This window comes from Durio zibethinus, chromosome 9 (genome assembly GCF_047325235.1).
Source record: "Durio zibethinus cultivar Kanyao isolate XHJ-2024 chromosome 9, ASM4732523v1, whole genome shotgun sequence".
NCBI lineage: Eukaryota > Viridiplantae > Streptophyta > Magnoliopsida > Malvales > Malvaceae > Durio > Durio zibethinus.
The window spans coordinates 28,135,280-28,157,381 of NC_143170.1; the positions used below are offsets into that span (position 1 = coordinate 28,135,280).

General features: G+C 31.6%; 3 protein-coding genes across 7 annotated transcripts; all 3 read right to left on the minus strand.

The window, feature by feature from the left end:
- Positions 1–3,754: 3,754 nt before the first annotated feature.
- LOC111314457 (lipid droplet phospholipase 1) lies at positions 3,755–7,371 on the minus strand. 2 transcript variants are annotated; one of them, XM_022915846.2, is made up of 10 exons: positions 7,015–7,371; positions 6,562–6,629; positions 6,157–6,227; positions 5,808–6,050; positions 5,294–5,457; positions 5,123–5,178; positions 4,968–5,020; positions 4,751–4,874; positions 4,300–4,397; positions 3,755–4,141 (listed from the first exon to the last, which is right to left on the minus strand). In XM_022915846.2, exons 1-10 carry the CDS (start codon positions 7,149–7,151, stop codon positions 4,070–4,072), a joined length of 1,086 nt encoding a protein of 361 aa, XP_022771581.2. In that variant the 5' UTR covers positions 7,152–7,371; the 3' UTR covers positions 3,755–4,069. The 2 variants fall into 2 exon arrangements, with proteins under 2 accessions (XP_022771581.2, XP_022771590.2); XM_022915855.2 differs by lacking the exon at positions 6,562–6,629 and having other exon boundaries at positions 7,015–7,241.
- A 1,897-nt stretch (positions 7,372–9,268) lies between these two features.
- Positions 9,269–15,810, minus strand: LOC111314435 (U-box domain-containing protein 35). 3 transcript variants are annotated; one of them, XM_022915816.2, is made up of 10 exons: positions 15,684–15,810; positions 14,733–14,974; positions 14,373–14,452; positions 14,171–14,292; positions 13,549–13,748; positions 12,477–12,847; positions 11,847–11,948; positions 10,877–11,305; positions 9,843–10,595; positions 9,269–9,633 (listed from the first exon to the last, which is right to left on the minus strand). In XM_022915816.2, exons 2-10 carry the CDS (start codon positions 14,935–14,937, stop codon positions 9,451–9,453), a joined length of 2,445 nt encoding a protein of 814 aa, XP_022771551.1. In that variant the 5' UTR covers positions 14,938–14,974; positions 15,684–15,810; the 3' UTR covers positions 9,269–9,450. The 3 variants fall into 3 exon arrangements, with proteins under 3 accessions (XP_022771551.1, XP_022771544.1, XP_022771559.1); XM_022915809.2 differs by having other exon boundaries at positions 14,373–14,494; XM_022915824.2 differs by lacking the exon at positions 11,847–11,948 and having other exon boundaries at positions 14,373–14,494.
- A 3,983-nt stretch (positions 15,811–19,793) lies between these two features.
- Positions 19,794–22,102, minus strand: LOC111318121 (derlin-1.1-like). Of its 2 annotated transcripts, none has more exons than XM_022920787.2 (7): positions 21,948–22,102; positions 21,666–21,801; positions 21,515–21,588; positions 21,204–21,297; positions 20,904–21,032; positions 20,434–20,594; positions 19,794–20,244 (listed from the first exon to the last, which is right to left on the minus strand). In XM_022920787.2, the coding sequence occupies exons 1-7, from the start codon at positions 21,962–21,964 to the stop codon at positions 20,007–20,009; spliced, it is 849 nt and encodes a 282-aa protein (XP_022776522.2). In that variant the 5' UTR covers positions 21,965–22,102; the 3' UTR covers positions 19,794–20,006. The 2 variants fall into 2 exon arrangements, with proteins under 2 accessions (XP_022776522.2, XP_089622274.1); XM_089766148.1 differs by having other exon boundaries at positions 21,666–21,817; positions 21,948–22,059.

The window sequence follows — 22,102 nt, forward strand, 5'->3', positions numbered from 1 at the left end:
GGAATGTGGCACAATGTTGTTCTCAGAGTCTCAACTTGTCTTGCCGTACGTTTTTTTTTGTTTTGTTTTTTCTTTCATTGTTTTTAGGGGAAGGTGGGGTTGAAGAAATTTATTTTCTTTTGTAGGAATATTGTTGTCAATGCCTGAAAGTGCCATCAATGGATGCTAGTGCTACAAAATGACGTCAGTATATGCAGCAATTTCTATGCAAATTCATTTCTAAATTTCCATTCAACGGTAGAAAAGAATGATTGAAGTCTGGATATTTTATAGGCTATTTATTTTGCTTATATAAAGATTTTTTTAAAAAATTATATTAATAATCAAATATTAATCAATTGAATAATTAGTCAAATTATAATATTAAATAATTAAAATTAATAAATTATAATTTAATTAAATAATTAACTTCATATACAATAAATTTAAATTTAAATTTTTTTCTTTATCATTAAATCAAAATCTCAGCAAACTCATAAATAACTTTTGACTTAAACCAAAGTTTCAATTTTCTTCCCAATCAAGTATCTGCATGAACATTTTTCAACAAATGGGTTTTTCATATTTAAAGACCAAAAAAAAATTACTTGATGATTTTTGAAGATTTAATATTCATGTACGAGCAAAGTTCCAATGATTGATATCAGTTCAAGCTTTCTCTAATGATTGATGGTATTAATTTATTTTTACACAGCAAACAGTAACTTAAAACCTGAAAAAACTACGATATTAAAATTTAAATTAAAAATTTATTAAATATCATATCTTAAAAATAATTTATAATTAAACTAAAATTTACCAAGGTTAAAGATTAAATTTACCGAGAGTTCAATTTATGACAGTTTTCACTTGAGTTTTCTATCAAAAAATTTGACTAAAGTGCACAATGATGGATTGATGGCAGAAAATAAAAAATCATTACCTTATTTATCTTTTCAATGACTGAATCCAAAAGATTTCCTCAGACCCCAAAACTGCGCTTCTTTGACAAATCATGGTGTAGAGTGTAGACAACCAAGCCATTTAGCAGAAATAAAAAGCCACCTCGATGTCGTTGTCTTCGTTATGTTGGTACATTGCATATAATTTGGGGCTCTAGCTGCCGCACCTACAGGAAAGTCTCGCATCAACCAATTCTCAATCAGAACGGATACACCTCAGCCAACAAGTTGCACCAAAGGGGACCCTCAATGAATACATTTGCCAGAGTTTTGTCCCCTTGTATCCTACGTTTCCTTCCATGAAGATATATATAGACGATGGTGCTTTAACCAGTTGTAAATGATAGAGATACATAGACAAATACACAAAGCAACTTGCAAGAAAACTTTATAGCAAAGAGGCAAGAGATGTCACTATCATCATTGTCATCCGGCCTTTATTCAGATGATCTCATAAATTTGTACATGATTGGTCTCATTTTTGCAAATTCAAAGGTTGCCAACTTGCTATGTTTAGTCTATTGGACTGGGCTATCCCCATAATTCAACTTTACAATGGTTTTCATCTCTCAAACATCCAGCAAGTACACACTAAAAACATATCAAGGAACCAAACCTTTTATCGATTGATTCGAACAGGGAAAGCATCCAAGCAACAACCACATAGCATTGCAAGGCACAACCACGATATTTTGGAGAACATACCATGTTGAGGAGAATATACCATGTTCTTTAGGCAGGCATATCAGTGTAAGGATCATTTTTAATTTGCTCTTCCAACTTACATTTATCCATATGATATACACTTCAGTAAGGATCTTGATTTCCTTTCAAAGAAAAAAAAGGGGGGAGCAGTGAAAGAAAGGTAAGGATCCAAGAAATGAATCAAGGGTTTGAAATATATACTCCGATACACTTTGAAATTAAAAATTTTTGTTGGTATAATTTTCAAATATATTGGCAATTTGTCATGATGATAGCAAATTCTTGAGACACAATCCAAATTGTGAACAAATATGTAGCGACCAAGATATGAGCTAAACGACAGATGGTAAATCTATCAGATTAGAGGCTTTCTAAAATTAATTTGCCATGCTGACTTTAGTATCGAGGTTAAAGAGATTTTGGTGAAATTATTTGAAGCAAATGATGAAGCCACAATGACTTGTTTGCATCTTAGCATATATCCATCAAATCTGAATAGAAGTAATCCTCCTGTTTTTGATCATGTAAGTAGTTTCTTTAAACACTTTTCCCCTGGTTGATTCATTGCGGTTCAGGAAACCAGGTTGATTCTTGGAAGTAAGAAGTCTAGCCCACATCCTATCTGTTAACTTCACTGTGTTTTGAGACTCGGTAACATGCTGAAACGGGAAGACCAGGCCAAACAAAGTTAGACATCAACTCAAATATAGTAGAAACCATGGTTAACTTGCTCCCAGGCCGCACCCACAATAGCATTTATCTCTATATTTTTAGGTCTTGTAAGGTAAGGAAAGAACTAGTCGAACTTCATGTAAATTATAGTTCATGGAAAACTTTTTAACTTCAAAAGATGAATGCAATTAGCAATCAAGTACAAATCATTAGGTTTCAAGTAAAGCTAAAAGCATTAACAGCTCTGAAGCTTACAGAAATTGGAATATTCACAGGGCCAACTGTGAAACCTGTACACTCTCCAACAAAAAAACTAAATTCGAATTTCAAATTGAATTATTCAAAATTAAATTAATTAAATTATTTTCTTTTATTTTCATCAATTAAATTAAATTTATAAATTTTAAAAATTAATTGATTGAATTTAATTAATTCAATCGGTTCGATTAATTTTTTAATTAATCAAATAATAAATATATTTAAATTAAATTATATTTTAAACCTTTAATTTTTTATATTTTAAACAAACTAAATAAAATTATCTAACAAAATATTGAAATACCAAATTATTATATTTAAAATTATAACAACTTATGAAATTAAATAATCTATTTCATATATTTTTTATTTGATATTTGAATTATATTATATTTCAATTAAAACTTCAGTTAATATAATTTTTGAATCGAATTAATTAAAAATCAAAATTTTTTTAAAATTATTTTTATTAATTGATTAATTAATCAAATTAAATCGATTTAATTTATTAATTTAACTAAAACCGAATTTATGAATACTTCTAAAAAGAACAAAAAGATACGATATAGAAGACAATTAAAAATTGTCCACGAACTTCTTAACTCTTGTAAAATTTTAGGTCACAATGTCTCTTGCATTGCACTTCTTACTCTACAAAACTACATCCTAATCATTTTTTCTCTAAACTGTTCCAACTGAAACAATTCCAAACTGCAAAACATTAATATAAAATTAATTAATTAAAAGTCACGGAAGTAAAAAAAAAAAATGGAATAATTACCGGCAAATCATGGAGGACAAAGCTGTTATCCACCGTCTGATCCCAAACCTGAGCTCTTATAGCAAAGTTTTGGAGGGTAAATGAACGGCCTCTTTTCACTTTTTGGTCTCTTTTTTCTTTTTTTTTAGAAAAATATTAGTGGACTTTGAACCTGTCTTATTTTCCTTTTCCTTTCATACTTATGAAATTATTTTAAATGCCATAGGATTTTTTTTATATTTCTTTTTTCTTTTACTTTCACAATCTTTTATTTTACAGGAGAAAAGTTAAATAAATAAATTACTAGTAGTATGTTTTTCTCTTCAGTAAAACTTCCTCAAATTTTACAAAGCTTCCCTTTTGAACGACCAAAATACAAATTATCAAGGCTTATCATAACTAACCATAGCCTTACAAGTTCTATGTAAATTGTAAATTATTGAATAATTTCTTTACATCACATAAAAAATATAATGCAAATATATAATGTTGGTATATATTGCTGAACTTGCACACGTATTCAACATAAATTATTAAAATGATTAATGAATGAACAAATTTTCTTCATGACTGCTGGATTGATCACAGTTCTCATGCCCATCCTTTGCCCATAAGCAACCGGAGTATTTATCCATTCAACCGCAACGGATGGGATCTCAGTAGAAAATTAATATTTTTCCTTACCTAAGAATATCCCAGCGTATATGATGTGTATTTCTAAGACCAATAGTTTTCAAGTAAGAAAATGGTCAATCATATGTTGGATCACATCTGCACCTTCTATATGCATAGCTTCATCTTTAACCTACAAAATGTGCATAGTGAGAGCTTGCTTCTTCAAAACAAATAAAAATATTGTTTTCTACTACATAAATGATCTCATGCACAATATATATAAACTTTCCAGATAGACAGATAGATAAATAGAGAGAGAGAGAGAGAGAGAGAGAGAGAGAGAGAGACCTGTATGATACTATGAGCAGCAAATCTCAGTCTACTGCTGTGAAAACTAACATCTATTTTTTCCCATGAAACTCGGGATAGGCCTTTCACCAGTTCCTCTGCATAACATCATCCAATTAAGCAGTTGTAAAATTTCGAAACCACTAAAAGAAAGTAATATAAGGTAACAGGGAGAAAAACAGGGAAATAAGAACAATTACTCGTGTGAAATTCATTAACACAGAATAAAAATCATTTAGATGCCATGGCAATTAAATTCATAAGAATAGAGCAAGGAATTTGAAAATAGTCAGGCAGAAGAAAGCGATATACAAAACAATACAGAATAAAAGATGTAAAAAGTATCTTGGGCAAGCAAACTAGTGTAATTGGAATGCAGAACGCAACCAACAAAAATAAACTAAACTTAGCCAAAGTACAGTTTCTTTTATCAGAAATTAAGCTTGTATACCTTCTAGCGTGTCAGATGAGCCATCATCTTCTGTTGAAATAGTTTCATACTGATCAGCATCACAGGCCTTGCAGTGTTCTTCATACACAATATGTGGATAGGTTTCATTTAGAGACTCCTCCCACTAATAACAAGACATGTTCTGCTCATCAAGTTCTAATCAAAAGAATTGCAAACATGAAATCAAATGATAAAAAGTTCACAAAGATGATAATACCTTTGGCAGTTCACTATCCCGTCTTATTGATGATGTTCTCCAGCCGACAATATCTTTACAATATTCATTAAAAAAAAACAGATACAATCAAATTTAACACAAATCTATAAAAGTTGAAATTAAAAAAATTTAATCAGATCAGGGAAAAAGGATACGGTCATATCCCACATTGGAATACAACACCCGGCGTTTGAATAAACACAATGCAGATCTGCATACATGAATTTACTACAATGTCAGTCATTTTAAAAAACCAGATCTCAAAATAAGACATCCCAAGTAACTTAACATAGAAAGCAATTTACACAAAAGTTAAAGTTGCATACATGAAATAGAACTCATCATAATCTTTCAACATCCGCTTAAGCAGCGGAGGCTTTCCTTCATCATCATCAGTAAGAAAAAGGTGCCGACCTGTTCTTCTAAATATCCAATGAATAACACAACTTGCAGCTTTCTCAAAAGCGGTTACCCCAAAAAGAAATGGTACCTGGAAACAAATATTTTACTATGACAATAAGTAAAGATAATTCAACTATGGCTAATATCCTTGACATGCCAACACTGATGAGATATAGTACATCGCATAAAAAACAAGGTAAGTCATTACAAAAATATGTTGTGTTACAATCAATGGAACATATGTCATAATCAACAAACTACTGCAAACAGAAACTCATCTACTAAAACAACCACCTTCAGAAGCAACCAAGTTAGAGAATACATTTTGTATCACCATATATATATATATATGTGTGTGTGTGTGTGTGTGTGCGAGACAGAGAGAGAGAAAGAGAGAGAGAATAATGCGTTTAACATTTGTTAATACAAAAAAGCTACCTGTTTATTACCCCTTGAACCAAGATGTGGAGATGCAACAGTGATGAAGTTCACAGCCTCCAGGCCACCAATTGTACCCCTTGGTTTCTCCTTGCATTCATTACCTGATGTATCCTCTTTAACTTCTCTCTTAGGTGGCCTATAGAGTCTCCCAATTGCATATCTAGCCACCAGTCCTCCCACAGAATGTGCAACGAAGGAGATCTTGCGCAAATTTGGCTTTTCTTGAATAATGTCAAGGACCTAGCATTCAAATATTTTTGTTGATATTGATACTCTAATATTAAAAGTAATAAATTTCATTACTTTTATGAATTAAATAAAAGGTCATAATCAAACATGCACTAACCTCCTTTTCCAATCGTTCACCCATTACATCCACACCATCCAAAGTCAGCTTAGACATATTCCGTTCACTGCCTGCAGAACACATTAATCAACCAAGTAAAATCAAGCAGAAATACTCCAGCCAGAAACTTAACCATCAACTTTCAACATTGTTGATCTCGAAAACTTCAATACTTAATAGCTTACTAAAAAATAAAAAAACTCGTCAAAAATACTAGTTTTTGAGCAATGCAGAAAGTCAAATTAATGGTTACCACTATGAATGCATTGATGATTCATCATCATCTACAAGCTAAAGAAGATATGAGCAAGTAACAAACATACAAAAGCAGCACCAAGCGCAAGCCAGCAAAATGGGAAAGCCTTTTTCTCTAAAAAAAATGGTGCCTAAAGAAATGCTACTTACAATGGACAAATACTTTATCGGGGAGCCTTTTAACAAATTGCCCAGCTCCAAACTTCCAATCTGAAGAACTGCACAAGCAATGAGGGCCAAAACCATTTTCAGAGAATTTTTAATGATATTAAATCCGATAAAAATCCCAAATAGAATTTAGCCCCAGTTAACATCACAGCATTGGAAACAAAGATATTGGTTCTATATGAAAAAAAGTCAAAACCCGACAAATTTTCTGTTCAAATAAAGCATTTGTGAAATTAATCCCAAAATCACGAAACTTTAATTCAGTCACTTCAAATTAAACCGATTACAATTAAACCAAGCATAAGTAAGTAATGAAATCACAACCATTAAACTAAACCAAGAATCCAAAATCCAATTCAGAGAACCAACATAACTAAATTGAATATCTAAAAATTTCTTCAATAAAAAGATTCCAAAGCAAAAAAAAAAAAGGACCTGCCGAGAATTCCGTGGACCATGATAACAAGATGATCAGCTGATAATGAATCAGAATCTTTACAACTCCAAACATCGCAACTCCCATTCACCGACTCCGACGAGCAAACTCCGTTCGTCGCGACGTCGTTTTGCATCGTTAATTAGTTAATTACTTTAAATTTTATGTATTCTCTGTGCCGTTCAACGTCGCCTAATAATTAGTAATACTAACAGCAACAAACATGCATTTGAATTTGAATTTGAATAGAAAGAAAATGACAAAAAAATGTTTTGCAGATGATCGAAGATTCTCGAGAAAAAAATTAGGGAGAGAAAGCGCGAGAAAAAAAAAATCATGAGGTGTGAAAGTTGGTTGGAGCTGGGAAAAGAACGAAAAGAAAAATATAAAGCGAAACCTGAGAGCGAAGGAAACTAAGAGGAGGGCCCTACCAATTGGAAATTTTTGAAATTAAGAAATCAAATTTAAGTTTTTACGACACATAAGTCAAAATTTTAAAACATACAATATAACATGATAAAATATATATATATATATATAAATGATATTACTTTAAATTTTAATAATAATTATATAATTTAATAAAAATAAAAATATATATTTAATATTTTAATATTGACATAAATTATAAAATATAATTTTTATATAAAATATAATATAAATATATATTTTAATATTTTATAATATATAAATATTTAAATAATAAATTTTAACTATATATAAATAAAAAAATATTTTTTACTGTTAAAAAATAATGAAAATGGAAATTTGGACCTTTGGGGATTAAATGGAAATTTGGACCTTTGAACCGGAAAGGAAAAGAAAACGAAATTTGCTTTCATTGGTAACCGACGATGAAGGGCAGGCCAAACGGGGCATTTAAAACATTAAGCGCGTTGGTTTTAGTCGCTCCGGCTTTTTCAAATTGAAATGGATAGACAGGTGACGTGGAAAAAAGTTAATGCATAATTTGACCAACATATAGCTTTTGCATTATGAGTACAAGAATAATTTTTTTTATTACTTTATTAAAATGTAAAAAATTAATTAAATATATTTTTTAAAATTTATGAATAAATATTTTTTTACCTCTTTCTTTTCATTTTTTTTAATGTCATTAAATTTTGATTAAATAAGGCCAACTTATAAATTTTGCTTCACTAAGACAACCATAAGCATACTTTTGCTTCATGCTTTGTATAAAAAGTAGGTCCAAAAAAAATCATCTTTCTACCATATTTAGTTTATAATAATTAAATATTCCATTGCAGCTTATTACCAACATCTTGCTATAGTAATAAAAACTACTAAAAATAAGTAATAATTATTCAATGATTATTTTGAAGGATTTTTAAATATTATTTAAAAAATAATATTTATTTTCAATATATTTAAAAGAAGACACTATGTTAATTATAATTTTTTTCTTAAATACTATGGTAACTAGTTACTTAGAAGTCATTGAGATCTAGAAAGACAACTTTAAATCTAAAACATCAATTGTACTGAATAAATCTTGGAATTTAACAAACAAACATTCTCAGTACATATCTTGTAAGAATCATCAATCCATGTTGTTGTTCCCTCAAAACTTTGGTAAAGACAACATTATTGGAAGTAACATGAAATTAGATCGAAACATATCAAACAAATTTGACGTGGGTCACATGCATTGATTCTTTTGTAATAGATTTGGATAGGAATGTTGAAAAATCATTTGGCACTGTCACTGATGCTGATTAAAAAAAAAAAAAAAAGAAACCTCAATGTTTCTGACTTCTATTTGCGAGGAAAATGATACTTTTGTTGTCCCCAAAGCTGGTCCTAAACTGGTGCTCCACTGACGTTTGTGGAGAATTGCGATTTTCGGAAGCAAAAATATGACATTTTAATTTCATATCATAATATTCTAAAAATTTTTTATAATATATAAATAAAAATTTAAATTCAATACGTGTAAAAAAATGTTTTTTATGAAACAAAATTATGAGGCTTCTTAATCAAAACAAACAGTATCTCTTCGACAATGTACATATTTCCTTTGGGTCAACGAAGTCAAAAACTCACGAATACAGCATACTGGTGCAAAAAAAAAATCCTTCGTGCATATTCTTGGAAACTATAGATTCTTTATTCAGTTCAATCCAAAGAGACCAAAGAGGCCAAAGAGACAAGCTAATTGTTCGTATCAGCCGATTCCATATAGGATGTAGCTAAAACCATTCTTGGAAGAACCATCGAAGCCAAACAAGATGAGAAAGATGAAACTATTCTAGCTAGCATATATACAAATGCATATCTACTTACATCTAAAGCACACAAAAAAGTTGAAAGACTTGGTAAACATAGTAGATTGTACAATCAATACTATCAAAAACTTAACTATACAATTCAAGTTCTAGAAAGGGATGAATGGAGAATGAAGAGTTAAAATATCAGTGTTTTCGGGACTTCCATTCCACAATTGCAGAAAGAAGAGTATAATTTGGTAGCAGATTCTTATTTGACAAAGGCAGATTTGTCATCGGTGATGTATCACTCCTTTCAAGCCATTTCTCAATTGCTTTGCGGTCATAAGTGTAGCCATCTGCAGCAACACATGGTTCATTCATTACATCCTGTAAAATACACCAAGATATCCTGTTAGATTAGTGCATTTGCTCAAGCTGATATCCTGCTAGATTAGCAATTTTACAATATAAATCCTTGTTATGGACAACTAAGAAGAAAGAAACTATGAATTGTTTCCTCCATCTATGTTGTCATTTGCCAAATTATTATCCTCTGATTCCTTCTAGAGTGGTAGAGAATGATTATACAGGTATACCTTCAATATTGGGCAAATGAAGTGGTTAGGTGGTCCAGACCGCACAGTGGAAATCGAAATAAGAGCCCTCTTTGCAACCTCCTTCATTTTCTCTAGTACAGGAAGTACTTGATCTTTTAAACCAGGCCTGTCTTTGCGCCGAAGCTCTGCACAACTCAGTCCCAATATAGCTAATTCCTTTGTTTCTTCAACTGGCCAATTCCCGGCCTCTGCATCTAAAATCCCTGCTAAGTTATCATCATCAATTGCTGTTTCCACCACATGAGTTAGTGCCATTGCTGGCTTTGCAGTTAGCAACTGCAATATTACCATCCCAAAAGCATAAACGTCGGATTTTGGAGATATTAGCCCAGTTCTTTGATACTCAGGATCTATATAGCAGAGTGTTCCAACAGGTCCTGTATCCTTGTACATGGTGGATGTAGAGGAAGGAGCTGCGCTAAGCATCATGGAAAGTCCAACATCACCAATTTTGCTCACAAAGTTATGATCAAGCAATATGTTTGCTGGCTTCAGGTCACGATGAATGATTGGTTCCGGTTTTGAATTGTGGAGGAAAACAAGAGCTGAGGCTACTTCCCAAGCAATTCTGTATCTCTCAAACCATGGGATGGGTGGGGTATTGTTCTTCCGGAGCAATCTATCCTCCAAGCTACCATTCTCCATGTACTCATAAACTAGGCAACCATGTTCAGGACATGCACCAAGAAGGAGAAGCAAATGTGGATGACGAATTTTGCTCAAGATTTCAAGCTGAAACAGAAAATAAAGACAAGTGTTCAGTTGCAATTTTTTTTTGGGGTGAGATCTGACTCAGGATCACATATTGTCCTAAAACAATATCATTACACCAGAGGCGTATTTAAGGTTGCATGCAATATTCACAGAAAATCATAATAAGTTGCAAACACACTTTTCACTTGATTATTATATTTGAAAGAGCCAATCCACATAAGGAATATGAAATTCCACATCGATTTTCTTTAATTATCTATGAGCTATTATGGTTTGGTTTTATCCAAGAAATTTCATACCTCCTGCTGGAATTGCTTACTTCTACCATTCTCTTTTGTGTGGAGAACTTTCACTGCTGCAGCTGTATGATGAAACATACATTTATAGACAGTTCCATATGCTCCCATTCCAATTCTAAGATCTTCTGAGAATGAGGATGTAGCTGAAACAATCTCTTCCCATGTGAACTTTTGGTATCGTTGGACATAACCTGTGAGAGCATTCTCAAGCTTTTCTTTTTCTTTAGCATCGTGAAAGGCTTTCATCTCTGCTTCTCGCCTCTGCGAAGCTTCTCTGTCAGCACATTCCTTCACTTGCCCAACTTCTCTTCTTGCAGCTTTATACTTCTGCCTCTCTTCTCTAGCTAATTCTTTGGCTTTCTCCTCCTTCAAACTTATCTCCTTAAGCTTCATTGCTTCCTCCAGCCGACGTTTGCTTAGAATATTCAACTGAGAAAACACAGTGATGGAGCCCATTAGCGTTGACAGAGAAAGGATTGAAACCCGAATACCCTTATTTGACTTGGTTCTTAACAATAGTATTGAACCATAATGTGAAATTCATCCAACCTAGATAGAATATACTGACCATCTATCAGTTAATTAAATCCAAACTAGATAGAATATACTGACCATCTATCAGTTAATTAATTCATTATAACTTGGTAATATTTTTACTGCCATAAAGTTTAGGAATTCAGATTATAAAAGAAGATGGTCAGAACAACTTATAAAGTAAAGAAGCTTAGCAACCACCAGATTTGAAAAATATTCAGAAAAATTCTTGGAAATAAAACATCAGGAAATATGAAAACTTTGGTGAGAAGGACCATGATGCTAAACAGCAGCAAAGATATGATGTTGTTTGAAGTCTTGGATGAATTGAAACTTCAACCATGAAAGAAGAAGGAAAGAATATAATTGGAATAAAAGATTAATTTACTCCATAAACAGTTTCAGGAAGAAGGCAAAGTTGACATTAGCAACTAACCTTCCGAGATGCATCAATTGTCTCACTTTGAGCTATTGCATACATTCCTTGAATGTGTCTGAGTTCGGTTCTGAGTTTTTCTAGCTCAAAGTTAATATTTACCTGTAAACATGATTGAAAACCCAAACTTAAACTCCATTAATAGTGAAAGTGTCCTCCAAAAATAAAGCAAAAGGCACTAGGCTTTTTTTAGTAAAATCACATTTGCCCTTGCTGAAGCCTGCTTGAAGCTAAGTTGCTGCTTAAAGATCAATTATAAATGCATTTCTACAAATCTGATATTGGTCATGACAAGTTGCTGAACGAATGAGTTACTATATCCTATTCTAAAAGATTAAGACAACCTTAAGCAGAAATCATTTAAGCACTGTGCAAATTTGTGAGTTCAGCTATGCATATTTATTAACTGAGCAAATAATCACACAAAATAATGAAATACCTTATCCTTAAGGCTATCAGGTTGCATAATTTCACAAATGTTGAAACTATTTTTAATACAAAATCAATTACCAGAAGGAAGAAAATGCACAATCAAGATATCAATCTAAGCTATGCCAATATTGATCTCATTGGATGTATCACTCGTATGTATCACTGCATTGATTTCTGAACAATATAGGAAAAACCTACCTGACATTCAGACGAAGAATAATAGTCTGTCAGCACATCTGAGGTAGAAATTTGATCTGATAACCATGATTGTTGATCTGTTTGCAAGCTTCTGCAACTAGAATTCGGACTGACTGCTTGCCTAGTTTCTGAACAGCTAGGAAGAGAGCTCACATCATCCTTTCCTGCCACAATGTCAAGAGAATGGCTTCTAGAATGGTTGACATCAGGAGACCAAGACCGGCTGGACTCAAGCGATCTAGACTGGTTAATCTCAACGGAACTTGTTCTTGAATGTAAAAATGTCTGATTTATAGTTGAAAGTGCTTGAAATCGCTGCATTGGTAGGGAAGGAGAACAGAAAGTAGCATAGGATGCCACTGAACCAAATTCTACAATTACACAAAATAAAAAAAGAAATGGAGGTTGGTTAGGAGTTTTTATGACTGAACCAACTCACAAAGTAGTGGATAATTATATCTGCCTGGAAACTAGGAATTAGCATTTTATTAAGATAAAAAGGAGCTAAATATTTTGTTTTTTCAAACTTTCGTCTGTATTATTTTTCACAAAAAGTCCTATAGAGGGTCAATATCAGTTGCTGAAGCTTTCTGTTACACAAAGAGAGAAGGCTGCCAGAGGGTGGGGCAAGGGATAAATGAGAGAGTTCTAAAAAAAGGTATTCAACATTTTATATCAAAGTTCTTTATTATGCAGATTTTAAATTTATGCTAATACAGGACTGTATTTTAAATTTTATAATAGAATCATAAGCAACATTTGCAAAAGGCAAACCATAGTGGAAAGAACAGGACAGGAATAATATATGAGGTTATCTTACACAAAGTATAAATGGACTGCAGAACTGTTTTTATTGGTTTACAGGGGTTTAACCCTGCATAGTAGCGTGACATTATGCTTCAAATTACCAGGGAAATGATGGTTCGGATTCTTAGTCATCAATTTTTCATCTTCTACAACAACCCAACAAAGAAAACAGTCCTTGTTTTGCATAAAGAAGGATTAGCATGCTTATTGTTCCATCATTTGCCAATGAGCATTTGTGAGTCAATCTTTGAGTGAAGTAAAGTACCTGTCTGTGAACTGAAAGTATAACTTGATGCGCTCTTGGAAGAAACACTTGTTTCGCTACTGTCATCTTTAGTGCTTCCATTTGTCTCCAAATCAGATGGTCGAATAGATGCCAACTTTCCTTTTGAAACAGCATAGACCGTACAAAAGCTTGGAGTACAAACTGAGATTCTTGAGGACAAATTATTTTTCTTAAGCTTCCTACAAATAACATCACGTTAACAAGATTAATTGATGGAGCTTGTGCAAAACTGCAAATAGAGAGCACATAATTAAACAGATATGCAAGACCAGCTCTTCGATTTTCATTCTCCTTTCCCTAAGACAAACAGGAAATATCTGATTTGCTTGCTCAATAATGAAGAAATGAAAAAGTTGAAATAACATTGTTTCTAAAAATATGAAAATCAATGTATCTAACCAGTTTTTGTTATGAACTAGTAGATCATGTAAAACTGATTCATAGGATTTTCAAATACTCCCTTGTATCCTACAAGGTTTAGTCTCTCGTTACCCGTTTAGTTGACAACAACCATGATTTTATACAAGAACCATCTGTCAGGCTACTAGATCAGTCATGGTCAGCATTACAATTGCTTTTTTCCACTATGTTGTGTAAATACCTTGTAAACATCCCATGAGATGAAGCTCCTATAACAAGCTTAGTAATAGAGCTCTTGGCAACCTCCTCTGCTATTGCATTTGCCACTTCATCTGATTCAATCACTATAACATCAACTTCCACCTAAATTCAGAATTTTAGCAAATTTAGTTCACTTTTTCAGGATACATGCACCATAAGATTCAGTAAGAAAAAGAAAGTACCTTTCTTTGAGCACACATCTTCTTATAAGGAAGAAGCATTTCATTTGTCTGCCACTCCACTTCCTTCTTATAAGCAGCACCTACATCATCTCGTACTTTTGAAATCGGAATAGAGTTTCCCACTAGAATTGACATGATTTTAGTCAATTAACATAAATTCTTGGTATTTTGTTGGCAATTCGAAAATTGCTTACCCCGAAATAAACCCTTGTATCTTAGTCTACTTTGTAAAAGACATTTTTCCATATGTTTGCCAACATATTGGCAAATCGAAAACATCAGGTAGCCAACCAGAAACTCAAAATCAAGTAAACTATCATCCCTGAACAGAAATAATAATCTCTAAGAAAATTGACTTACTTGGTGTAGGAACAGCAGTGATCTTTGCACGCACATGTAACAACTTAAAGACGACGTTTTCCTCTGGAATGAATTTATCCAACGCCCATTTGACCACATACTTGCTTTTTCTATTTCCATTGATAGCTATTCCAATAGTTAAAGTTGGAGGAGGAGGTAGCAATACCAGTTCACCTCCTACTTCTTCTATTTCTTTCTTCTCCATTATTCTCCCACTTTCTTGTAACACCTATTCTCTACAGCTTTACAGCCAAAAAAAAAAAAAACATATTAGAGTCTTTATGAATGGATGGCACCTCACTGGAATATAAGGAAAGGACCTGCAAATTTAGGATTCTTTTGTGGAATAAATTATTGATACTAACGCTGATACTCAAAAGCCTCATAAAAAAAATGCATCCTATTTGGTATTCATGGAGCTCCCCCCAACCCACCCTCCCTTCTGCTTAAAATTTAATGCCATGTCTTAGAAAAAAAAAAAAGAAAATCATGTAAACGTTTTACATGATTTTATGATACATCAGATTTTGTGATACATGGCTAGCCAGCAATCGGTAGAGATTAAATATACAATGAATCAAAGGCAGTTTAAAGAAACAATTCTATGGAAATAAATGTAGAAGACCAAAAAAAAGAAAAATCATTGAGGCAATCAAAAAGATATGATAGAAATAAATGTAGAACATTATGAGTTATGACCAACACTCTGTTTTCCATTGGAAACCAATTTCGGGATTCCAGGACAAACAATTCCCAACCTGAAACATAAACTTTGAAACCAAAGGTGCTTAAGCTTAAAAGAACCCAAGTATGAAACAGTCAAAAGAATGATACAAAATCAAACATACATGACAAACTCAAGCCAAAGTTAAGAAAACATATATCTGGTAAAACCCCGTAAAAGGAATCCAAAGAAAACCTCGAAAAGAAAAGAGAGTAACAAAAAAGTACCGGTTTCCTCTGAAACTTTCAAGCTCCTTCTAGTTCGAAACCCACCATTTTTTCTTCTCGGTTGGGAGTCAAACCAAGGCAATGAAACAACTTAGGTTCCCATCTCTATACCAAACTATATTACATCAACGTAACTTTGGTGATTGGTCTTAATTTAACCGTAATAGATGAAGATGACGCAAAGAAGAGTGTCCCCACGAAACACGTTTTTTTGTTTGCTATTACTACGTTAAGATTTCAAAAATCAAAGGCAATTATCCCGTGCAGCGTTTACCATTCTATGATAACAACAATTTCTGTAATTTTTAATTTGCTTTCCATACTGCAACTTGGGTTGGGTTTTGATTATCTATTGTTAAAAGCATCGGTTTGTCTGGGGGATCTTCTGTACACTATTCAAAGAGACTGTTTCTTGTTCTTGTTTGTTGTTACAGCGGCGCCAATTATATGTTGTTTCTGACTAAATAAATTGCAAATATATCAGTTTTTTTCCTCCTAGAAAATCCTCTAAAAGGAAAGGATCCACTTGTTTTAGGACACATGTAGAGTCAAAGAGTTTGGAGTTGTAACTGAAGCTGACATGTTTTTTGGGCATTAATCATTAAATTTTCCAACTAACCATGGTGGAAATTTCCTACTATTGCAACTGAAGCTCACGTGTTTTTTGGTAATTAAATTTTCCAACTACGATAAAAGGGTTGATGGAAGGAAATTTCTCCGGATGTTTGTTTCACAAAGTTTTAGATTTTAAGAGGTTACGTAATTTTTTAAAAAATAATATTAAAAAAATATATGATTTTAAAATTTTGTTGATTTAAGAAATATAATTTTTGTATTTAATTTAAAAATATATAAAATTTTTTAATAAAATTTTTTATTATATTATTACAAGTGAATAATGTTGGACATTTTTAATATTAATAAGTGAATAATATGTTATTTTTATTAAAATTAAAAATATTTTAAAAATATTATTTTATATTTTCAATAAAAATAATTTTATAATATTAAATAAATATATTTTATATTTTATATAAAATAATATTAATTAAAGATATTTTATATTTTATTTTAATTTTATTATGAATAACAATAAATATTATGTTTTTTATTTTAAAAAATATAATTTTTATTAAAATTTTAAATTTTGAGAATAAAATTTTAACATGTCATACTCGTTTGTATTTTTAAAATATAATTTTTATTAAAATTTTAAAAATATAATTTTAAGATTCATTATATTTTTATCTTAAAAATATAGTGTTGGACGAGAAGTTTTATCCCTCACTTTTCTTTTGTTTTTTATATTATTAAAAATCTTTTAAAAAATTTTTAAAATATCATATATCATAAACTAAACTAAAAATAAAATTTCAACCAAAAATCTTATATTCCCGAATTAAATGCCCCTTGTACTCTTTAGATGGAAACAAAGGAGTAAAAAGAAACGGAACTTTCTTGGAACTCCACTTTTCGAAGTCATTTTCAAGTGTGAAATGGTCGATATAAGTTCACATGAAATTTTCACTAGCCGTTTCCTTAAACAGTGAGTTAAAGCTTCGTCATGCAGGAGAAGATATGCGAATCTAATGATTCCAAACGAAGGACAAAAGGCAATAAATCCCATCAAACGCGTTTTTTAAAAGATAAAAAATTCAGTACAAAATCATTTTCAAAGGAAGAACAAGCGAAGAAGGCTTTTGTGATGGTGACATTGTTTTAATTGCATTTAATTTTTGGGTACTCACAAACTTACCCAAATTTAAACTTTTTTATTTATAGAAAAAGAAAAGGAAGCTTTGGTCCACCATCTGTCTTGATGCACTGCCAATTGTTTTCTTGAAACAAAATTGGGGATTATGTTAAGCATTAAGGATTAAATTTCGTTTACATTGACTTTCAAAAAGATTTAAAGAACCGAGATTTAATTTTATTGATTTATTTATTTTTTTAAGAGATAAATTTTAATAAGATTAGATTTGATTCAACATTTATAATCTTTTTTTAATCTCTTAATTTGTTATTTTAATTACATTTAAAGATTATCTGAGTTTGAAATTTTCTCTTCGAGGAATATAAATCTTATAAGGAATAGGTTTAGGTGAAATTAAGATAAAATAAAATGAAAATTAAAATAAATGTACGATCTCCATTGTGCAAAAAATTGAAAGAAATTAATTAAAAAATGGCCATGATTTTTTTTTATTTTTAAATTCAAACAAATAACATTGAATTTTTTTAAATAATCGGGCAAATTAAGGTGTGAGATGCCAAATGAATCTACAAATTGCATTTGTTTGTTATCCTATTTGCTAGTCAAACCTACTATTATAAAAATATTCAATTAGTACAAGGACCCAAAAAAAATTCTAATTAGTACAAATTAACCAACATTTTAAAAAAAAATTTGTGATTCTAATCTTTTAATTAGACCTAACAATTCACATATTAAAATTTTATATATTCATATTATATTATACATGAAAATTATATATTATAATTTATATCGACATGAAAATATAAAAAATAATTTTATTAATTTTATTAAATTTATTTATAATTTATACTAATATTTTAAATTTTATTTTTTTATATTTTTTATTCATATTATTTTATATCATATTATTATATCGTATTTAAAATTATTTGATCTACTTTTAATCAAAGAGAGATTCTTCTTAACTTTTACGAGATGAAAAGGTAAATAAAATCCAAAAAAAAGTAACATTTGACTAGTTGATTGCTACTATCCATTGACACTTACCAGTTGATTAGCCTAGAGAAGTAATCTGGACTAAATACAGTAACGTTAGGTATGGATGCTTGACTTAGAAGGTGACCTCTGTTTATGGTACATAAGTATTGACCAAAATGTGAGACACATGGGCATGGAGAATGGTCTCCGACTCAAAGATGTTGATGCTTGAGGAGGATATTATGAAATATCAAACATGTGATCAGACACAAGATTTATGAACAGGTTATCCCGGAAAACAAAACCTTGTTAATATTGTAGACTTTCTTTAAAAAATTGCCGTGGCTCCAGGGAAACTATTATTTTCTGTAGCATTGTAATTACTTTTTCCAGGCTAAGAACCCTGACTATCATTAGCGCCATTGCATATTTTTTGTTATTAAAAATGTGCTCTCTGTCCCTTCCTTTTATTATCGTACTTTCAATTCTGTGCATTCGTACCAAATAGTGAGGAACTTTGGTGGAAGGTGAGAGAAGGCAACAGGTCGTCAGCTACAAGTCAATTGCATTTTTTTTTTTTTAGATAATTGACTGAAATTTTAAGGAAAATCAGCTTAAATTCTAGTGAAATTTTATTAATTAAAAAATTATTTAATAATTAAATTTATATAAAGATAAATATTTTTAATTAGTAATTTTTTGTAAATAAAAATTTTTAATAATAAAGTAATGGAATTCTATAAATATAAAGTGAGTTTTAATCTTAAGAATTATAAAAAAAAGTTATAATTATTATATGAGCTTTATGTGAGAGAGGAAATAGATTTGTAAGGACGTGAAAATAAAATTAAGAAAAACATCGAATTAAATATTTCGTATGTTTAATATTAAGAAACAAGAAAATTAAAATTGTTTTAAGAGATTCGAAATTAATGTTTGTTTTTAATGTTTTATATTCTTTATAATCTTTACATGTATAATAAATTCTTTTATCTTATTCCTAGATGCAAGTAATTTAGATTAAATCACATAAAAATAGTATGTCTTGTGGATATGATTTATTTCGTGATGGTTTCAAGAGAAATACGTTTCTGTCCTGGAGAATACAGCCCAACCCATGAGGTGCGTTGATTGTTCTGGAAAGATAAGTTACCTTTGACCCACCAAAGATGCAATTTGCCGCGTTATTTAGATTAATTTGTAATATATAAACCCTGGTGAAGGTGAGAAAAGTTTACACCCTGTTTATAGTAGAAAAAGCAAAATTTAGGGTCGAATTACTCATTTGATTTCTCACTAGTTATTCTGAAAGGTCAGAGTTCAGCCATATTCAACAATAATTCTGAAGAGTGTAATATCTGCGAGTTTCCAGATGACCACAAGGAAGAAGAAACCAAAGGATAGAGATGAAGAAATGCAGAATTATAAAGGTAAAAAATTATAGGATTGCATTCTTTTACATTTATGATAGTTAAGGCTGCAAATGCATGATAATTCATATCACAAAACCTTGTATAAGATATAGTTCTTTTACATTTATGATAGTTAAGGCTGCAAATGCATGGTAATTCATATCACAAAACCTTGTATAAGATATAGTCCACAGATCAAAGTACAAGAGGGACTCGTTAATGACCATTAAGACGGTGACTTTTTCCCCGAAAGGCTACACCATCGGCTGAATTAGGCTGGCTTCCTGAACTGTTTGCTTGTTTCTTCTGCTCCTGCTCTGATGGCCTGCTTGCTTGCGCTCGATTACCGTTTAGTCGATAGCTTTGACCTCGGAATGCAACTCCAGCAGATGGATCACGTTGCACTGGAGAATCTACTTGGATTCCCTTCCCCCAAAATGCCACTAGTTTGTGACTGGAAAATGCTAATTAAGGACTATAATTCATGTTTCAAGTGACATATTCGAATATGTTTTAAACAATTAGCCAATCGCGAATCAGACCTTGTCTCAGATTTAAGTTCCAATAAGTGTGAGTTTCTTGATTTAGAATGATGATGATGCATGTATAATAAAGCTGAAAAACAAATAACAGAAAAGGATACACCCAAAGAGGAGTCTTGAAAAGGTACTTCCCACCAGCAAGAGGATGAAGTACTGTTAAAAAATAATAGAGATGCCCTGCAACCATCCCAATAATATCTTCCATTAATGAAGCTCCGAATATCAAATCCAAAGCTAGCAATGCCCAAGGTAGATAAAATCCCTGCATTAACAAAGATCCAACAATCACAATCTGATTCATTTACTTGGTAATGAGCGTTTCTACAAGATACATGCTTGACATAACACCAGAACTAGATGCAGACGTTGCAGCATAAACAAAAGCATGCATCTTTCACGCTAAGCTGAGAGAAGAGGCCTCCAAAAAAAACCTGACAATAGGTGGAAAGTCCAGGACAGCAATAATACGGAGACAATAGACCCTGATGATATGAGATTTTCTAAACACCAGCATTGGCATAATCAAAACTCCTAGTGTAACTAAAACTATAGGGAAAAAAAATCAACATACCTTCAATGTCACTACACCATAGATGCTGATTTGAGCATTTGGGAACTCACGGCTCCATACATAGACAATCATAAAAACCAACGAACCTGCCATGAAAGGTGCCCATAGAAATGGAATAGCAGCCATTACCTGACAATCAATCAGTAGTATGGCATTATTTTCATTTTATGTGGGTTTATTGATGACAATATTAGCAAAATAAGCTTTTGTAAACAGAATAGAAAAAAATATATAGCACAAACTGGCTATGATTATACACTGGTATGATGATCCATTTAACTATTTCTTTTTAGTACTCACCAAAAGTGACAGTGCTCCAAAGATCAACATCCAGACATAGTCTGCTGTTCTTTTGTCAAAGGGCCCTCTCTCTAGTAAGACACCATATCTTGCTCTGTGAAATTAAACTAGAAATGTTAAGAAAACTTAACCTTATCTTTCAAAAGTATACTATTTTGTTTCTCTAACTAAACACGATAGCGTATGGTTTACATCAAGATGATTGCAAATATATCTCTCCCATGCTTCCCAAATGACAAAAATGAAAGGAAAAGAATTAGTAAAAAACTTGAATTCTTGAAACCAAAGATTCGAAAGAGTCAGCTTCTTACATCATTATAAGACGGAAGGCGAAAATGGGTGAAAATGGCCCAAGGAAGAAGAAGTTGGTAATGAGCCTCCAAACCTGCAGCAGAAGAACATCAATGATCATGCTCTCCTAGTTGTAAGTTGCATTAAAGAAAAAAAAGATAACAAGTTCACCTGGAAACGTTTAAATACATCTTGGTAAGAGAGTGCTATGTTCCAGGGATCATAAAGACCAAGATACAAGGCGGATGTGGCCATCAAGCAGGCCACTCCATAGAACTTGCTCACAGGCGGCAAGGATTGGTAATATCTGATCAAATTTGAAGCTAATAAACAATTAGACCCAGATTAAAAAAACTGATCAAAATTCAAGAATGCTTAATATAACATTCAACCAAAAAAATAGCTAAACATGAAGGGAAAAAAAAGTAATCTAGACAGAGGAAGAAAGGTTACTGTGCTGGTGTAGACATTGCAAGAACTAGAGCCTTTGGTTGTGTAAGAGGGAAAGATTACACGTTTAATAGATAAGATGGTGAATGGAGTTGCATTTCTTGCCTTGAATGGTGGCAGCGGAAATACCAAAGACTTGACTTTTGGTTTTGAGACCA

Excerpts from the sequence above, each read along its gene's own strand:
- LOC111318121 (XM_022920787.2), bottom strand. Across the intron at positions 21,298-21,514 it reads GCCTTCCGTCTTATAATGAT|AGCAAGATATGGTGTCTTAC; the intron begins GTAAGAAGCTGA and ends TTAATTTCACAG. Across the intron at positions 21,033-21,203 it reads TTGGAGCACTGTCACTTTTG|GTAATGGCTGCTATTCCATT; the intron begins GTGAGTACTAAA and ends ATTGATTGTCAG.
- LOC111314457 (XM_022915846.2), bottom strand. The coding sequence starts at position 7,151 with ATGCAAAACGACGTCGCGACGAACGGAGTTTGCTCGTCGGAGTCGGTG. Across the intron at positions 5,458-5,807 it reads GTTCAAGGGGTAATAAACAG|GTACCATTTCTTTTTGGGGT; the intron begins GTAGCTTTTTTG and ends ATTTGTTTCCAG. Across the intron at positions 4,142-4,299 it reads CTGCTCATAGTATCATACAG|GTTAAAGATGAAGCTATGCA; the intron begins GTCTCTCTCTCT and ends CACATTTTGTAG.
- LOC111314435 (XM_022915809.2), bottom strand. The coding sequence starts at position 14,937 with ATGGAGAAGAAAGAAATAGAAGAAGTAGGAGGTGAACTGGTATTGCTA. Across the intron at positions 14,293-14,372 it reads AGATGTGTGCTCAAAGAAAG|GTGGAAGTTGATGTTATAGT; the intron begins GTACTTTCTTTT and ends TTCTGAATTTAG. Across the intron at positions 11,949-12,476 it reads ATTCTTCGTCTGAATGTCAG|GTAAATATTAACTTTGAGCT; the intron begins GTAGGTTTTTCC and ends TCATGTTTACAG.